This window comes from Aedes albopictus, chromosome 3 (genome assembly GCF_035046485.1).
Source record: "Aedes albopictus strain Foshan chromosome 3, AalbF5, whole genome shotgun sequence".
Classification (NCBI taxonomy): Eukaryota; Metazoa; Arthropoda; class Insecta; order Diptera; family Culicidae; genus Aedes; species Aedes albopictus.
In genome coordinates, this window is record NC_085138.1 from 423127988 (window position 1) to 423148714 (window position 20727).

A 20727-nucleotide genomic window follows, 5' to 3' on the forward strand; every position below is an offset into this window, starting at 1 on the left:
TCGATCTCGCTCAAAATTTTACCAATAGAGCAGTAATATATGATTCATGATTGGTCAAAATTTCAGCAGTTTTGATTGACGTATAAAAAAGTTATAAACATTTGATGGGAAAAATATTTTGACAAAAAAATTGCTGTACGGACAATTGTTTGATACACTGTACTAACAAGTGTGAAGTAGAAGCGGCACAGTTCACTTGGTTGCATAACTTGTAGGCATTACATGATAGATTGACACTGTGCTGTGAAAATTGGAAGGAAGGAAAATAGCTTTTTCAACCCGTTTCTGTTCTAGCAATGGCAATGAACTTATGAATATTCATCAATACCATATGTAGAGAAGAAAATTAGAGAAAGTAGATAGAAAGATACAGAGTAGAAGGTCAGGGACGGTCCAGGGATTGAATCCAGAACCATATGCATACGAATCAGAAGCGATAGCCACTAGACAAAACCCCGTCACTCATTTGTCAGCAATATGTAATCAAAAGTAATAGAATCACGAGATATGGACAAGGACTGCTTAACCACAGAAAAAAGAACATCATTTACATTTTTCCTAAAGTACTTTTATTATTAACATAATTTATTTGGTTTTTGGTTTCCGTCTCTGTCTTTTGTTTTCTGTCTTCTTATTCGCGCAGCGTGTCCCGTCGTATTTCCCCGATATATATTTATTCTGTGTTTTTATTTAGTATTTCATGAAATACCCTTACGTCGACCAATACCAGAGCTTTCGAATTCGAACTTAACTAGTTTTGCTGGCTGCTGGCTAACAACTGAGATAAAACTTTATGTCGTGTTCCAGCCTTCTTTTGTTCAATTTTATTTGCTGGATTTCTTCATCGAAGCTTCCTTCCACAACAGCATCGGATCGTCATCTTTCCTTTAGGATTATGCTTCTACTGAGTGTTCCGTAATGGTGAAGCCGGCTACTTTCGGTCCAGAAATCCGCTTCGAGGGAGGTTTCAAACTATTGAGGGGGCGTTAAATCGATTCAACAGCGTTGGGCTTTTGTCTCTGTCGCTATATAAATATACATTTTAATGTTTTTTTTTTCTTTTGTTTTACTTTTGTTTGCACAAATTTTAATGTGGGTATGGTTGTTTGAGGATGTAACTTCTCCTAAGAAGAGGATTTATTTTTTTGTATTCTTCGGATAAGTGTAGTTGGTTAGTTCTGCTTTGTTTTTTGTTCCAAAAATCACATTTATTATCGCCTACGAAATTGTGAGATGGGGATTGACCAAGCTTCAACTGATTATCTCTTTTTTTTTAATTGTTCTAAATCGGAACGAAATCATCACTAACGAAGATGAATACTGTCGCTTAACATTTAGTTCATTGCAACCGGTGTGTAACTGAAATGCCTTAAACTAACTCGATTTTGGGTTGACTGAACAAACTGGCTACGCTGGGTTTAAACTAAGATCAGGTCACTATTTACAACATCTAGGTTTTTTTTTTGTATTTATACTTCCATTAGCACGAGGATGTACTTAACAACACTTTGCTTTGCCAAAAACTGCTAGATAATACTTTCACTAATTTCACTTAACGATAATGCTTTTGTTTTCTGATTATTCTTTCATTTTTTTTTTGTTTTACGAGAATATCCGTTTATTTAGCGTTTCCTTTTTTTCTTAAATATGTATATGAATAGAATTCAACAAAGTTAGCTTCAACCAGTGCGATGGAACTGAATGGAAACTGTTTTTTTACTAGGTGGTATAAATACGGTTCACTTTTATTGATTTTCTTTTTCTGCAATACACTGCCTTTTCCTGCACCCAAACTGCGTTGGAAACTCCGTTTCTGAATCGATATTTCTTCGTAACGCACTCACGATTCGATCTGTGCAGCATTTCACGAGCGGTTATGTCCACAATGTTCAGTGGCGATGAACACACCTTCATCCAAACATACATTGGCTAACCTATGACTGACATCAGAAAGCGTATGACTTCAACTCTATATTCACCCTTACCCTATCATCTCTACTACGCTCTCCAGGAATTCGAAGGAGACTCCTATGAAAATAAGAACCGGTTTTATTGCAAAGATCCTGAAATAATCCTGGAAGGAATTCCAAGGGAAATCCCGGGAATTTTCTCTGCAGAAATCCTTGAAGCAATCCAGAGACACATTTCTATAACAGGGAGTTTAAAAATATCAATGGGACAATCCAAAGAGGAATGTGCATCCCATTAGAAATGCCTGAAGAGATCTTGGAAGAAAGCCCTGAAGAAACCCCGACAGAAATTTTGGGTGGAATACCATGTTCTATCTTTCTGATTGTGGAAACCACTCACTAACTCTTTTTTCCTATCACCTCTACTGTTAGCACAGCTCCGTTCCACCCTGCGACAGCGCAACCAGAGCGCAATATGCGGTCCACACAGGACGAGACAACCTCGGTTGATGGATGAACCGTCAGCTGAGCATAGCTGTCGTGAGTATGTGAGGGGAGAGAGATAAAATGAGAAGGTAAACCTTGAGGTAAACGGTGTAAACACAGTCTAGACTCCTACTACACGGTTGGTTCGGGGGTACAGGAGGAATCCGTGTTGTGGGAATCACAGAGCTTATGGGATTTCGCCCAATTACAAGATAGCACCACACTTTCTTTGGCAAAATACTAGAATAGATCTACGACACAATACCAGCTATCATCCAATTAGTTGGCAATTTGGCCGATAGAGACGCTATGTAGAAGTAGTTGCTACGTACACTTGCCAGCAGAAGCACTCATAAGTTATTACATGCAGATATCTCGAGATCTACTTTATTTGGAACAATGCTGTCTTCGGCAAAGTTGTTCAGTAGGTCAAAAACAATCTGGTGATTCAACCATTAGTTTGTGATTTCGCCGCTAGGTGGCGCTAGTTGTCAAGTAAAGCTTCAAACTCCGCTATCTCGGGATCCAGAGCAGATAGAAAAGTGCCGTCTTCGGCAAAGTTCTTCAGGAAGTCCAGAGCCATCTGGTTTTCAACAACTAGTTGGTGATTTCGCCGCTAGGTGGCGCTAGTCGTCAAGTAAAGTTTCAAACTTCTCTATCTGGAGATTCAGAGCAGATAGAAACGTTTCGTCTTCGGCAAAATTCTTCAGGAAGTCAAGAGCTATCTAACGATTCAACAATTAGTTGGTAATTTCGCCGCTAGGTGGCGCTAGTTGTGCAGTAAAATTTTAAACTTCTCTAGCTCGGGATCCAAATCATATAGAAGAGGGCCGTCTTCGGCAAAGTTCTTCAGGAAGTCAAGATCTATCTGGTGATTCAAGAATTAGTTTGTGATTTCACCGCTAGGTGACGCCACAAAAAAAAGTGTTAATACATACTAGATGGGAAAATTGCGCTCATCATATAACAAAAATAGTATGTATGCCTGTACCCAGACAACCAGTAATCGTAAAAGATGTTGCATTAGATGATAAAGTGGAGGCCGTATGCGTGCATGCCTTCATTTAGGCGCATGTAAAATGTACGTATATCGCCTCCACTTTAACATCGTATTCAACATCTTCCAACAAATTCCTCAAAAACTCTCCTGAAATTCCAAGAGATATCCGGGAATAAATTTCGGAAGAAATCCTGGGAGGATTGCTCGAGGTATTCCGAGAAAATTCCTGGTAAATTTCATTTAAAAAAACCAAGCTGAATCCTGCTAAATTGTATCATTTTGTTCAGCTGATATATTGATGAATCAAACTAACTGTACAGCAGCTCAATCTAGGGCTTCCTCCAGATATTCCCTCAAGAGTTTCCCCAGAAATGTATTCAAGAATTCTTTGAGGAAGATTTTCATGGGTTCCTTTTGAAACACCGAATCCTTCAAAATTCCTTTGAGAGCAGGGCTTTCTTCAGAAATTCTTCTGAAGATATATTAATAAATTCCAAATAACGCATCAGAAAGCTTTCCAGAAATATCTTCAGAAATTTGAACAGGTATTTCTTCAAGAAGCCCACCAGAAATTTGTGCAATAATTGTTCTAGGTATTCCATTGAAAATTCCCACAGGAATATGGTAAAAAATTTCTTCAGGAATTCATCCAGAATATCATACGAAAATTCTCCAGAGATTCTTACATTTTTACTCTCATTGGTTCAGGCGAGAATTCCTCCAGAGATTTCTGCAGAAGTTTCTTCCGTCTTTCCCCCAGACATTCTTAGATGCATTTTTGCAGAAATTAGGAAGAACGTTCAGAAAGAACGTTTATTCAAGTATTTCTATAGGAATTTTTTGAAAAAAAATACGTCCACAGATTGCTCCAGGATTACTTTCAGAGAAAATACTTCAAGAATTTTAGAAAAAAATATTTCGCCAGTTTTTTCGTAAAAATTCTTAAATAAACTTTTCTGTAAACTCCACTAAGACTTTCCCTAATAGTCTCAGAAGATATTTCTTCAGAAACTTATTTAAACATTTCTCCTGGAATTCTTTAATGAATTTCCTTGGTATTTCTTCAGATGTTTATCTGGAGATCCATTGAAGATAACTTCCTGAAATTTCTACAGGGATTGTACAGGAAATTTCTTCTAAATTTCTTTAAAGCTTCTCTCAGAAATTCCTTCTTGTACTACTTCTGATTATTTTTTAAGGATAACTTCAAATATATCTCTAGAGAATTCCTAAGAACTCGAGAGATTTCTTCAGGAATTTCAGCAAGGAATAACTGCAAAAGTTCTTCCGTGGAGTTTTTCAGAAATTTTCCTTGAAATTTATTCAAAAACCCTACAGAGAATAGAAAGTCTTTGAAGGATTCCTCCAAAAATTCCTTGAAAAATTCCTTCAGAATTCAGATATTTCTCTAGGGATTTCACAAGTTTTTTCCTCAGAAATAACTGAAAGAACTGATGACTGGAGGAATTTCTAAAGAAATACCTAAGAGATTGTCTATAATATTCCCTTAAAAACTCCTGGAGATACCTTTGAAGATTCCTAGAATGGTTTTCCAAAAAAAATTCTAGAAGGTTTCCAGGACGAAAAAAACCTTGAAGCAATTTCTGTAGTTATCTTTGGATTGTACTGACTTTTCGAAACCCTCTAAGCAAAATACCTTTTTTGAATGAATGTAGTCAGTTACGTACCATTTAATTCCTAAATTTCTAGAAAAAAAACATGAGGAAGTTCTCTAGGGACTCTGAAAGTAATTCCAGATAAAACTAGCTTGAGAAATTTCTGGATGGATTCCTGTAAAAAATCCAGGAAAGAATTTCTGAAGAAATATCTTTAAAATGCCTGTAGTCCAAGGAACCAACCTGCAGACCAAGGAACTGGAGAGTTTTCTTGAAGAAACCACTCAATGAATTCCTCAGGGATCACAGGAGGGTTTTCTGAAGGAATCCCTGGAAGAACTCCGGGAGATACTTCTGTAGAAATTCATTCTTAAAAGAAAGTTTAAGAAACTCTGAAGAAATGCGTACAAAACAATGAACGAAGTACTGTCTTGAGAAATTTTTTGAAGTAAATCCTGTAGCAAAAAGAAAACGAAATAAGGACTAGAAGGACAAGGATATCTTTGAAAAATTCCTGAACTGTCACCGCAAAATTGAACGATAGAATCCCTAAAAAAGGTGACAATGAATCCTAAGCAATTCATGGAGCTACTTCTGAAGAAACCCCCAAAGAAATTTCCAGAAGAATCTCTCGAGAATCTTCTAGATGCAATTCCAAATAAAAGCCTGAGAGATTATATAACGTAATACCTGAAGTAACCAATTGAGAAATTCTGACAATTGTTTTTAAAAAGAATTTCTAAAAGGATCTACGTATGTTTGTGAAAAAAAATCCTGGAATTACATCTTCCAAAAAAAACCTTTAAGGAAATTCCGAAAAAAAAATCTGGAGAAATTATGTTAATATTCTTAGAAGAATACCTTCACACATGTTTGAAGAGATACATGAATGAACTTCTGCAGCAATTCATGAACAAGTTTTCTAAAGAATCCCTGAAGAAAACCTCAGGAGAAACTTTTGAAGAAACCCATGGACTAGTTTCTAGATTAATCATTTGAGAACTTTTTTGAGAAACTCCCTCAGAAAACCGAAGCAAAATTTCTTAATGAATTTCTGAAACAATCTCTGAAGAAACTCCTGGAGAAATATTTCAAAGAAATTCATGAACGACAGGAATGGATTTCAAAGGGATACCCGGAGTAATCTTTCGAGGAATTCTTGCTGAAATAATTTTAGGAAATTCTGCGAAAATCATCTTAGTATAAACATTCTGGAAAAGATTTGCTAAATCCTGAAGGAATCCCTAAAGTCACAATAGATCTATCAACTGGTCGCAGTGACTTATATACCCGGCAAGGAATAAAAAAAATAGTAGTAAAGAAATAATTCATGAAGGGGATTTTCCCGGAACAATTTTTAATGAGGCGCAATATTGAAGTCATTTCCATGAGGGCGTACCAGTATAAGAGGCGTTTGAAAGTCTGAAACCTTGAGTAACCAGCTCTGCTTTTACCATGACAGCACTAGGTTTCGGAGATCCTTGATGTCTGACTTACTTCGGTGAACAACTAAATCACCTTAAGGCCTCCAATACGCTATGGAATTCAAGTCATATGCACTTTAAGCGCCTGAGTGTAATCAATGTAATAAATTTATGGCACAGTTATGTCAGAATACTCTCAGAAATAAGCGGATAGCTGTTTGGATGTTCTAGTATATCCAAACTATCCTGCAGTTAAGACTTACATGGTCAACAAGATCTACCACAGCCGCAATTCAATATAACTTTGCGATTTTTGCCCGTTATTATCCGAGTTGCTTTGTAATTGCACGGAAAGATCTTTTCACGGTTTCCGGACATTGTTAAGTTTTCAAAATGTCCTAAAGCTCAGGACTTTCGAGTCCTAGAAAATCTTTTTGAAGGTTGTACGACATTGTAAGGAATGCATAACGATCTAGAGTTCAGGACTCTCAAGTTCTACAGAATCTACCTCAAACGTCATTCAATCTTCGTTTGCAATTATTGTCCTCTGATCCATGATGCTCCACAATCCAAAGAGAAGACCTTTTTACGATTGTTGTATATAGTAAAATTCGCTCAATTTCCTGAAGTTCAAGACTCAAGTTCTACAAAGTCTTCCAGAATCACCATTAAATCTACGCTTGCGATTTAAGGTCATCGCTGTCCATAATACTCCGTAGTTGATTATGTTTGGCTACGCAGTCATTTATTGAACAAACGATGTTATTTATTTGCCCGATGTTTCGACACGGGGTTTGTGTCTTCCTCAGGGTGTCGAAACGTCGGGCAAATAAAGAACGTCGTTTGTTCAATAAATGACTGCGTAGCCAAACATAATCAATTCCACCAAATACTCCGTAATGCTACGAGAAAATCCTTTTGAAGGTTGTACGACTTTGTGTGGTATGCAAAATGTTCAGGACTATCAAGGTCTACAGAATCTATCAAAATTGCCATTCAATTTGCGCTTGTCGTTTACAACTGCTCTTAGTCAGGGTATTCTGGAAGAAGTCTTTTTTATGGTTGTCAGACATTGTGAAGTTTGTAAAATGTCCTAGAGGTAGACTTTCGAGGTCTTCAGAATCTTCCTCAATCTCCTTCAGTGCAAGTTCCTGACCTGCAAGTTTTTGATCTAGTTCCCTGTTAGTTTGTCTAATAGCTTAAAGTGCTTAAAAGCTATAAATACTCATCACTGCATTATGTAGCCTGATGTTGCTTGTGAGCATACTTTAGCCTCTTGATCTTGACAGCATGGGACCGTAAACATTATCAGAAGGCTCAGAAGACCGAGGAATCTACTTAGCATATCATGACCAGTCTTTTTTTGCTTCTTCTATACCAGGAATCTTGTCCAGTAGCCCGTCCTTCAGGGATCTTGTTAGCTACATACTTTATTTAGTTTATTGCTTAGTATGCCTTAGTATGCCTGGTGGTCCATTAATAGAATTCATGAACATCCCAAGTATGTATTATAAATCACTCTTGGGAGGTGGCATACAGCTGAAGCGTATATCGCGCCGGTATTGACCAAAACCCGTTAAGATCATGCTGAGGTTGACTGCGTTGGATTTCCGATCGGCCCAGATATATTTCTTAGTTGACATTCACTTTACTACCTTAGGTATCATATGCAATACGAATATCGAAGGATCGAAGGTATCTAGGTAAAATTCCTGGTTCACGGCAAGTTCATGGAATTCGGCCAACATTGCTGACACTAAAAAGCCTTGCTGATGTATGTTTTCACATCAATTTGATTGACCTGTTCAGTGAGCTTCCAGATACTTCTCTCTTGATACCTCGTGGCTACATTATTCAGATTTTCGCTCAGACAAATCGTGAGTGCTTGTTCAACTCTTCTCAACTCGAACATTCTCCATCGAACATCTTCCCGACCATTGCGATACCTTTTCCGAATAACTCAAGTTTCTCGCTACTGCTGAATGTTGTCAATACACTCATATATGACGACGATGTTTCCACTTATTCCAGATAGTACCTCGTCCTACGCGTCTTTCATTTCTCGGTTCCTGACTTACATCTACACGTTTGATGCTTGCTTGTCTCGTTCTTGCTCTTCCCGTTTTTTTTCAATTTTATTATCATCAATAAATAATATACCAATGTTACTTATACGGTAAGATATTCTTCTGTGATTTTGTTCTCTTATAGGATTACTTCTCTTCTTTTTCTTTTGTCATAAACTAACAATATCTTATGTTTTGTTTCTGTGTTGTTTGTGATGTTTTTTGTTTGTTTATATCTGCGGGTATTTGTATTGTTTTTGGTATTTTGTCGTTTTCGATTTAGACGTGTTTCTTATTTTTTTGGTTTTGCTATTTGCTTCATTGTTCCGGTTATGTTTGTATGTTTGTGTGTATGTGAGTGTGTTTCGCTGAGTGTTCGCGCCCTCGCGTTTTTCTTTTCTCTTGTATATGTGAGTGTAGTATAATATAGCAATGTACGTACTAAATAGGATCTGGGAGAATTATTCACTGCTTTTTTGTTGTGTTATTTGTTTTTGTTTCTTCTGTCACTGCTGAGTTACTACTGCCGTGCCTGTTTCTGCTGCTGTCGCCTAAACAATGTGATGGCAATGTTTCAAAATACGTCTTCCAACGCGCTAGACGTGTTCATTCTGAATGAGTGTGGGTTCTACTAATATTTTGAGTCTCTCGCTGAGCACGCTTTCTTTGGGTTGCTGGGTAACCACGCTGAAAGGGGATACCTACTTTGATTAGGCGTTGGTCAATACCAGAGCCCACCGTACGCTCTGCTTAGTACGCGTCTCCAATGTCCAACTGCTCCGTTTTACAACTAACGGATCATCCAAGGGTTCACAAAAATTTAGTAAGCTGGATTGAAGTCACCTGAAAGCAAAACAAAAATCTCATCATCAACTGTTCATGACCTTCAGCATCCCCACCAACTTACCGCCAGGCTGCTGTTGTTGCTGCTGACCGCCGCCAAACGGCTGCTGCTGGAACTGATCGCTTTCTCCTCCAGCGCCACCCACCGGGTACGCCGAGTACTGGGTGGTGGCGTTCGGGTCCGATTCGTACGTCGACTGGAACGACGGATCCACGCCGGCCTTGAAGCGGAGATACGCAAAGTAAGCGCAACCGGCCCAGGTGAAGATCGAGAAGAACGAGAACACGATGGAAGCCTGCACGTTGTTCACCCCTTCGCCGTTTGGCGGATCTTCCGCCTTACCCCACGCGTTGGTCAGATAGCAGAACCCGACAAAGTACAGGAACGTCCACAGGGCTGCAAATACAGTTAGTGATTAGCGACCTTCACGAACGCATCCCGCAGACCTCAAACTTACCGGAAAATCCCAAATCTCCCAGGACGTAGTGTTTCCGGGTTTTGACCGAGGACATCTGCTCGAATAGGTACTCGCCGGCGATGAAACCCATCGAGGCCAGGAAGGCAATCACGCCGATTCCGACGGCGTAGTTGCACGCATTGGCGTCCCGGTTGATGATGCAGTACTCTTTGCCGTTCTCCTCCCGCCAGCCCTCGGACGACACGCACCCGAACACGATGATGGCGAACAGCTAGATGGGAAAATCGAGACAGGAAAACAAAGATTGTGAGATTTCGTGTTTGTTGTAAACGAGGATCTTATTGAGGATCACTTAGTCTCCAAATTGAAAATAACCCTCGTCGGTTTGCCCGAGGTGTCGTTCAAACCAACGGGGGGCGCACGGTACAGCGCCTTATCTGTTTGTATTTTTGTCTCATTTCGCTCAATGTTTTCACCTCCCTTTCCTGTTCTCCCTTTCTTTTCTCAATCTCAATACGTATTGTTCTCCCGACTCTCCCATACTCCCATACTGGCACTCTCTCCGTGACTCTCTGGTTCTCTGTTTTCATGCAAAACAGCACCCAAAGAGCGACCGAAACACACTTGAAGGTTCCGTCATATTGAATCCCATGTCCATCCGTTTCCGTACGTACTGTTTCCGTCATTCCCAGCATACATTTTAGCACACTTGATTCTCATTTTCCCAAAAACCGTGAATAAGTTCAACTCATGAACTCAAATGCAGTAAAATTATTATTCATATCAACTTTGTCAACCCCTTCCTATAAATATCTGGAATTGATTCTGAACACCACCCACTCCACACTCCTCGACGGACTGGAGCACACGTACTTCCCCTTGTTCCAGCCAGTAAAGAGCTTCGATGCCTGTCATGTCATTTCGTACCTACTTCTGGCACACTTGCGGAATGGATGTTTACATAACACAGCGTTAGGGCATCATATGTGGCTGGTGGTAATGGTGGCTCGCGATGATGATGGCACCCACCATAACCGAGTCCTTTTCTTACTCACATGACTCGTCTGACCGACCGACCCCGCACATTATACCACGCGCCGTTTTTTCGTAGCTGGTGCTGTCATGTGCGAAGCACAGAGGCGCCTTCGTTCTTACTAAGGCAAACTGTATGGTGCAGAGGGTAACAAACCCAAGTAACAATAGGTTTCACCATGCCCATGGTTAGTTGTCTTAAAGTGGGGGCAAAAAGGGGGTCCCATGGAGGACTTTATGCGGGTACCGAGGGTATTTTAGGGGCTTTGGGGTACAAGGAGTTTCAAAGGGCTACGTGGATTTTCAAGGCGTTCAAGTACATTTCAAGAGGGTTTCAGGTACAATTCTGGAGATTTCAGAAGGTTTCAGATGAGTTTTTAGGAATGTTTTAGAGTGTTTCAGGGTTTCTGGGAATCTCACGGGTATTTCAAAAGCAATTTCAGAAGGTCAAGCAGACTCAGAGCCAGTATCAGGTGATTTCAGAGATGTTTTCGGAAGGCCTCTGGGAATATCAGAGTGTTCCATGGGTGATTGATAGAGTTTCTTACAGGAATATATTCAGACGTTTCATTAACTATTTCTTTGAAATTTCTCAAAAGAATATTTTAGAAATTTTTTCTAGAATTGCTTCAGGAATTTAACCATGAATTTCTTCAGAAATTCATTAGTGATACATTCAGAAATTCTTTGAAAGATTCCTGTGGTAAAATCCTTCAGAATTATCTCTTGAAAATCCTCTAAAAATTTCTGCAAGAACTCCTCTAGAAAACCCAAGAAAAAACCTTTCAAAAATTTCCTAAGAAATTTCAACATCAATACATTCAAAATTCCGTACCAGACTTATTTCAGGAAATCATCCTCGGATTTCTTCAGAAAATCGAAAGATCAGTATTCCTCCAGAAATTTCTTTATGGATTTTCAAAATCTTTCACAGACTCCCTTAGGATTTTTTTCCAACGTTTTCGTCAGAAATTCTTGCAGGGGTTCTTCAAGACATTCCCCTGGAGATTTCTTCAGATGCTCTTTATGAGATACCTCCATAAATTTGTCCAAGGATTCCATCAAGAAATGGATTTTTTTAGAATGTTCACTCCAGAAATTCCCTTGAAAATGTCTCCAGAAATATATTCAGGAAATCTTTTATGTAGATTCCCACGAATTTTTCCCGAAACTCTGCCATGGATTACTACAGAAATTCTTCTAGGGATTCGTTTAGGAGCAAACCGTTTCTGGAATTCCTTTACAAAGTTCTACAGGTTTACTTCAGAAACTCTTTCGAAAATTCTTTCGTAATTTCTGCCAGTGAATTCTTGGAAAAAATCTTCAACAGATTCATTCAGAAATTTGTTCAGGTATTTCAAGAAGTCCACTAAATATTTGTTCAGGTATTTCTCTAAGAATTGTATTGAAAATTTCCTCCAGAATGTGTCCAAGAACTTCTACAGCGATTCATCCAGAGATCATTGAGGAATTTATTCAAAAATGTCTCCTAACAATTTCACAACAAAGGATATCTCGAGTTTTATTTCCAAAATATCTTTATAAATGCTTATCTAGGTGTTTTTTCAAGTATTTGTACAGTGACTTTTTAAGGGATATGCCCACTAATTGCCTCAGGAGCAGTTTTAAAAATGGTTTCAGCAATTCCTTCAGGAAATTGAAAGTTCAGTATTCCTCCAGAAATTGCCTCACGGATTTTCAAAATCTTTTAGAGACTCCTTTAATTTTTTTTTAAAGTTTTCGTCAGAAATTCTTCCAAAGATTCCTTCAGATATTTTACTCAAGATAACTTCAGAAATTCTTTACCTCCATAAACTTGTCCATAGATTCCACCAAGTAATCTTCTATGGATTGCATTCAAAAATGTTGCAAGGATTTTTTTTTTTTCAGAAGGCTTACTTCAGAAATTCCCTTGAGAATTTCTCCGGAAATTTATTCAGGAATTCTTTTGTGTAGGTTCCCAGGCATTCCTCCTGAAACTCTGCCATGGACTGCTTCAGAAATTTTACAAGGGATTTGTTTAGGAAACCCTTCCAGGGATTGCTTTACGAATTTCTACAGGGATTATTTCAGAAATTCTTTCAATAATTCTTTCGTAAATTCTTCCGTTGGTTTCTTCGAAAAATATTCCAGAGATTCATTTGGAAATTCGTTCAGATACTTCAGGAAGCCCAACGGATATTAATTCAGGAATTTCTCTAAGAATTCCATAAAAAAATCTCGCCAGAATGTGTCCAGAAACTGCTACAGCGATTCATCCTGAGATCTTTGAGACATTTATTCAGAAATGCTTCCCAAGAATTTCTACAGGATTTCCTTTAGAAATATCTCGATTTCTTTTCAAGTGATCTTTACAGAAGCTTATCAAGGCATTTTTTCAAGCATTTCTACAAGAATTTCTTCAAAAATATGTCCACAAATTGCTTCAGGAATATTTTCAGAAATGCTTTCAGCGATTCCTTTATGAAGTTCAAAATAACGCCGGAAATTTCGCCATAGATTTCTTAGAAAATCTTCCACAGACTCGTTAAGAAATTTTATCAAAGGCTTTTTCAGAGAACTTCTGCAGGTATCTCCCTAAGAAGTTTTCCAAAAACTTCCTGTTGGAATTTCTTCAAGAATTTCTCAGGTTTTTTTTATTCCTATGGAGATTCTGTTGAGCGTTCTTCTGGAGATGTTTACAGAAATTTTACTGTGGATTTCTTCAAAAATTCCTTTAGAAATTCCCGCTTGTATTTCTTCGGATATTTTGTCAGAGAATCATCCAAAAATATCTTCAGAGACTCCTTCTGGGATTTCTTCAAGAATTTCAATTCGATGAAGTTTTACAGAAATTCATTGAAACAATTCTTTAAATAAATCCTTCTGAAATTCTTTTGAAAATTTATGTATGGGTTCCTCCAAGAATTCCATGAGAAATTCCTTCTGGGATTCCTGCAGAAATTCCTAAACGATTTTATTTTGGAAATTCCTCCTGAGGCTCCCTCCGTCCGAAATTTATGTAGGGATTGTTCCAAATATTCCTCCAGGGATTTTTTTTTTTTCATTGATTGATTGATTTGTCTTTATTAGAGAGACTTTCAGCCCTTGGCTGGTTCGTCTCTCTTTTTTTTTCAAAATTTTTTCCAGAAATTACACAATATGCCTGGAAGAATTCTTAAATCTCTGAATGAAATTGTTATAGTTTTGGTGATTCCTAGAAGAAATTTTTGAAAATTTTCTGTAGCGATTCTTGGACTAAAATTTCTGGGAAAGCATCGTAAACCGGGGTCAAATTGATCATTCGGGTACTACATTCTAATGCCATATTAGGAACTTCTAAGCGTCGTAATGATATTTAACTTCTTACCTCATCTACAGGGGATGGCCAAAATGTTTGGGATAGGCAACTTTTTTTCTTTCACAAAAAAGTTCAACATGCTGTAACTTTTCATAGAGCGCATCAAATATTTTCAAATTTTGAACATTTGTCAACCTACTATATGTGCATCAGTGGTACAAATTTGAGCTCGATTGGTTAATCTTTCGCAAAGTTATAATCGTTCTAGTAAAACACTATTTTTGAGACTATCAATTTTTGAACTCTCATATCTCGGAGACCAGTAAACCGAATTGAATGAAATTTTGAGCGATTATCAACAATATAATAATGCTTAAAAATTCATCAAAACATGGGTACTTTTTAAACGTTGAAAAAAGTTATGATGGATTGACAATTTTGAATCTTTTTCGAAAAAAACGTATTTTTTTACATCAATGTCATTAAATTTTATTTTTGATATCCAAAGATTTTCTACTTCTGTTCAGAAGATATTCATAATAAGATATATTAGAGCCTATTTGGATTAAAGGAAGAACATGTTTAGTAATTTTTGTGCAGTATTGTAAATTTTACTCATTTTCCTCTATATGGGTGAAAATGTCAAACCATCATAACTTTTTTTAACGTTTAATAAGTACCCATGTTTTGATGCATTTTTAAGCATTATTATATTGTTGATAATCGCTCAAAATTTCATTCAATTCGGTTCACTGGTCTCCGAGATATGAAAGTTCAAAAATTGATAGTCTTAAACATAGTGTTTTATCAGAACGGTTATAACTTTGCGAAAGATTAACCAATCGAGCTCAAAATTGTACCACTGATGCACATATAATACGTTGACAAATGTTCAAAATTTGAGAATATTTGATGCGCTCTATGAAAAGTTACAGCATGTTGAACTTTTTTGTGAAAGAAAAAAAGTTGCCTATCCCAAACATTTTGGCCATCCCCTGTAATTCAAAGATGTCTAGAGATGAGTGTAGACTTTTTTTTTTAGAAAGAAGTTAGTTTTGCCTTTTTTTTAGGAATTTGAAATATATTTCTCAATTAGCTGAAATCATTGCTACTCAACAATCAATTGCCACTAGGACTTACCGTAGGGGATACGTACCGCGTAAAAAATCTCAGTTAAAAATTTAAAAAACCGCGTTAAAAAGGTCTCATCATATCTCGACGAATCATGCACAAATAAGACGATGGAATTTTTTTATGTATGGACCTGACTGAAATTTAATTTAGCATTTTTGCATTTTTAATTTTTGAGATATGATTTTTTGGAAATAAAAGGGGAAATTTTCCCATACAAGACACTTTTTTAAATTTGATTATATTTTGATTCCTTATAATATTATGGATACCAAAACCACCAGGAATCACTTTAAAAAGCAATACTACGCATAGTTTTATGAGAATTTGCAATTTCAAGCAATTTTAGAGTAGCTAGTTCTAAAATATATGACTCTCTATATTCAAAAAAATCATATCTCAAAAACAAAACAACATGCATTGCTGAATTTTCCGATAAAAATATAAAACCAGGGTATCTCTTTGGTCCCGAGACCATGAAAACGTGAAAAAAACTAAATATTGGCATATTTTATAGTGCTCTTTACATTTTAGCCCCTTTAACGTATTTTTCCTGAAAACTACAATTCAATAGCTTTCAAACAAAAAAAGAAGTTTAAAATCGGTCAAATGGTTCAAAAGTTACGATTTTTTTTTGAAAATTTTTAGTTTTGAAAAACCTTGATTTTTTGGACCACCCTATATGAAAATTGGCCACCCTAATGACGAAATATAAAAAATACGTCTAATTATTTCCGAAGAACTACAAGCCCACCAAGTTTTACGACAATCGGAGATGCACTTTATCGTTTTTCTATGGAATGGCCGTTGGACAATATTTCAATTGCCACTAATATTATCCACTAAAGTTGTTTAAAACTGATCAATTTGACCCCGGATTACGGTCCCCGATGAAACCTCCGAAATTCTTAGAAAAAAAAATCATGAGAAACTTGAGGAACTCAAAAAGTCATTTCAAGAAAAAATTGCAAAAGAAATTTCCAAGAGAAGTACAGCAGATATCCGTAGAGAAATTTTCAAAGGAATCAATTATAAATGTCTGCTAAAATTCATACACAAATTGCAAAATTCTTGCAAATATCCATAATAAATTTCAGAAGGATTCCTGGGGGTATTTCTGAAGGAAACCTTAGAAGAACTCCTGGAAATATCTCAGGTGGAACTCATTGAAAAATTTCTTATACAATTTCTTCAGAGATGATTACAAAAACATCTCTAAAGAAAAATTGCTGTAGAAAACCCTGTAGAAACAAAAAACATCCTGTAAAAAAATTGAGAACTTCAGAATGGTTTTTTGAGAAAAAAAATGTTTTTTTTTAATCTTTGAAAGAACTTCTGGAAAAACAGGAGAACCCCCCGTTAGTAATCATAGAAAACTTTTTTGAAATATTCTTTGAAAAATCCCTAGGAATAGTTTCTGAAGCAATTTCTGCTGAGAGAATTTTCAGAGAAATATCTAACAACGGAAAAAAATATGAAAGAATACCTGAAGTAAGGTCTGAATGAACCCTAATCAAGGAGGAATATTTGGAGGAACTTCTTTAGCATTTAGTGACAATTCTAAAAATAACTGAGGGAATCTCTGAATATATGAAGTAAGACTTAAGGAAACTCTGGAGAAATTTCAACAAGAATTACTTAAAAGGTCCAGGATAAAAATTAGCATTTCTTAAGAAACTCTCTAGAGGTATTTTTGAATGGCTCTCTGTAATAATCTCCGAATCTCTGTCAGTTTTTTTTTCCTGGAATTGCATATTTTGAAGAACTCTTTGGAGGAACTCCTTGAGAAACATTGGAGAAATTTCCATACAAATTCTGATGGGAAATTCTTACAGAAATGTTTGAAGAAATATATGAAAGAATACATGCAACGAACTTCCCTAGCAATCATTGAAGGAATTTCCGAAAGAATTGCTAACAGAACCGCAGGAATAATTTCTTAACGAGCCTTGCTTGAATTATTCTAGGAAAACCTGCAAGATTCCGGAAAAAAATATAATCTTAAAGAAATCCCTAAAGAAATCCCTACAGGTAATCATGAAGAAAATTCTAGAAGCTGTACTGAATTCAAAAAAAGTTTTTGAAGGAATCTTTAGCAAAATAATTGCTGAATTCACAGAAGATATACCGACAGAATGCACCATATGTACCACAACCATGCTAATAAATAAGACTGATGGTGCTGTATGTAGTATGAACATGAGACTTGGACCATGCTTGAGGAGGACCTGCAAGCACTAGGAGCGTTCGAGCGACGACGCGTGCTAAGGACAATCTTTGGCGAAGGGTGGTGAACCACGAGCTCGTTGCACTCTACGATCATCCCAACTTTCTGAAAGTGGTTAAAACTAAATGGTTAAGGTGGGCAGGGCATGTTGCGAGAATGCCGGATAACAACTCTGCAAAGTTTGTGTTTACTAATCGTCCGGTTGGCACAAGAAGGCGTGGAGCGTAGAGAGCACGATGGCTAGACCAGGTGGACGAGATTTGGATATCTTATTGCGTGATCGCCGTTGGAGAGTTGCAGCTGCAAATAACCTCTCCTATCTATTCCAAGTTGATAGAAAACATTAGTTTTTAGTCATTTTTACATGTTGAATCTATACAGCCTCTTATTTGACACGCATTTGTTCAGTTAATTAGATTGAGAACTACTGATCTCAAGTGAGTGGGTGGATGATAGAAAGAATGTCGCCACTTCCCTGCAACTGGCGATGTGTGACCTAACCACATTTACTCACGCGTGCCTAGTATTTTTTGCATTTTCCAGAGAACCTAGAATGATACCTAAGCAGCTCAACAAGGTTAAACACTGCTGCTGCTGGTGGGATGCATTTTGCATTTTCCTTTATCCTATCGGTGCTCTTCTGATGCCGATGGCAGGCAAGTAAGTCCTCCAACTTTTATTATCAATTCTGTCTTCATCGTTGATCTGCGACGACGAGAGGCAACGACGGCGTCGTCGTGGTTGTTATCAGGTGGAACGTTTTATTGAACATCGTCGTCATGTGATATGTAGTAGCTGGTAGCACACAAACGTGAACGAACACACATACACACTTCCACATACGTGCGCCGAATAATTCCTGCCCCGGATGAAACGGATCGTTGATTTCTGAAGAGCTCTTTCACCCGGTCGTCTCCGCCGTCCGAAACGGTCGGTTTCTCGGTTGATTGCAGAGCGCGGAACATTTACGGAACCACCACTTTTCACGACTTTGACAACGTGCTTCTGCGAGTTCTGGCGGTAGTTGGTCCTAACTTCTTGCAGTTCCCTTAATACATTCCTCATTTCGTGGCGTTTGTAGGCATTAATCCTGCTATACCTGTCCGGTCCATTCCATTGCCACTCAATATGAGATGGAATAGTAGGCATCCGAGAACGAGCAAGAAAATCGATATGATAAATAGCACTAGCTGATTCTGGATTAGGTTGTCAGACCGCTGGCATGCATTCAATTCCACTTGAAGAGGTATGAATTGCGTGGGATCATCGATTTTGCCAAGGAAGTTGGCCAGACGGTGGCTGCCAACTTGCTCTCGTAGCGTATGGACGACGTACGTGAGAAGCACTTGTGTTGTGGTATACGTCGCATCTTACAAATTATGCTGCCCTTCTTCAGAAGGAGGAATTTACTGCTACAGACATTCTAGAGGAAAATTTTAAATTTTGTTAGGTCAAGCTGCGTCCAAAATTTAACGTCATCAACAATATACGGTACCGGCGACCGCCACGGTACACCCAAGAGCGACTGAAGGAACCGGATGTTGTTTCAGCATACGTACAGAATCTCGAGGTTGCGTTGCCAGACGAGGGCGAGCTCGATGTGGCCCCACTAGAGGACAGCTGGAGTACAGTAAAAGCAGCCATCAATGACGTAGCCGAAAGCACCATCGAGTACACTAATAGAAATACACTAGAACACCAATGGCGCTGTAGTCACATTTCTTATTAAATTAACCTTCACATACCCGACACCCGACAACTCATTTTGAAAATGGTGGCATTTCGTCAATTTTCATCCGATTTTTTTGAAGTCGCCCTTAATCGATCATAAATTGATGCTAGTTTATTATACTCAAGTGGTCATGTAACATCCGGAACCATTCCGGATATATTCCGGATTGTACTGGGGTCAGGGGGTGGGGAAGGTCTCTGTTTAGCCAAATGATCTAAAGTGGTTATTTCGTGTGTTATTGTGTTTGAGAGGCCCCCGCGGAACCTGTTCCAGGTGTTCAGGAGAGACTATATCAGTTGCTTCATACTTCAGGATTCATGAAGTTTGATAAGTCGCACGGCATGTTTAGGTTGCAAACCAAAAATGTCCCCGATGTCACCCCCGTGGAACCTATGCTAGATGCTCCGGGGTGGTCATATTAGTTAATGCGAACTTCAGGGTATCATTTCTGACTCAGTCATTCGAAATCATGAAGCTTGATATGTCGCACGACATGTTTTGGATGAATACCAGAAGTGTCCCCAATGAGGCCTTCGCGGAACCTGTTACGGTTATCCGGATGTGTCAACTTATTCAAATCTGATTATCGCAGATGTGTTTTATTGTTTGCAATGAAAATTCCACTGAAAATCGATGGTTCAAACACAATAATACACGAAATAATCATTTTTTGCCACTTCGACACCCTCCCTGACCCCTGTGCAATCCGGAATATCTCCTAAATGGTTCCGGATATTGCATGGCCACTTGGGTGTAATAAACTAGCCCCAATTTATGATCAATTGAGGGCGATTTCAAAAAAGTTGGATGAAAATTGACGAAATGCCAGCATTTTGAAAATGAGATGCTAGGGGTCGGGTACGTGAAGGTTAAATTAACCTTCCTTAGTCCATAAAAAAAGGTACAAATAAGACCCTGGGGTCATTTTTGACCCCAAACTTTGGACAGCTCGCAAAAATCAGTGGCTTGACCGATTTTGGATCTCTTTGGCCCAAATGAAAGGGGCACAAGTCTAGTTTTCAAAACCACCGGAGAAATCCGGATTCGGCCACTGTGGCCACCGGGAACCTGCTTCAACTGAAAAATGCCGCTTTTGAGACCCTAACTTTGGCAAGCTATAACTTTGCAACCAAACAAGTAATCCGGACCGTCCAAGGGTCGTTGGAAAGGTATTTACGTGGACTTTGATTATAGACATTAATATTCACTAATTATTGAGAACCGGTTCCGAAAATCCGGAACATCCGAAATATTAGTTTTCATCATTGCTATGTGCATGAAAATCCACAAATGTATTCCCTTTATACATTTTATTGCATTACTTCTCTACACGCTTCACTGAAATGAGACACATATTGTTTAAGACCAATTTTGAAGGGTTCTGGGCAGGTCTGGTCAATGCGGAACGGGTTACAGGGACTCCGGAAGGTGGTCAATTGGGTAACGACAATAAACTTCGTATAGTTTTCGCTCCAAAACCCGGCGCCTCATGGTGCAACCTTCGTGGATATTCATATCTGTTGTTCTTGTGATACACAAAGAGATCGATAGTCATCTTCTT

General features: G+C 38.1%; 1 protein-coding gene across 1 annotated transcript in view; it reads right to left on the bottom strand.

The window, feature by feature from the left end:
• Positions 1–546: 546 nt before the first annotated feature.
• The window catches only part of LOC109410652 (synaptogyrin), a 32654-nt gene continuing 12473 nt past the window's right edge, over positions 547–20727 (bottom strand). Inside the window, exons 2-4 of the mRNA XM_019684186.3 lie at positions 9804–10035; positions 9410–9742; positions 547–9345 (exon numbers count right to left, since the gene is read on the bottom strand). Coding sequence (XP_019539731.1) covers positions 9323–9345; positions 9410–9742; positions 9804–10035 — 588 coding nt within the window. The 3' untranslated portion in view covers positions 547–9322. The remainder of the gene's footprint in view (positions 9346–9409; positions 9743–9803; positions 10036–20727) is intronic.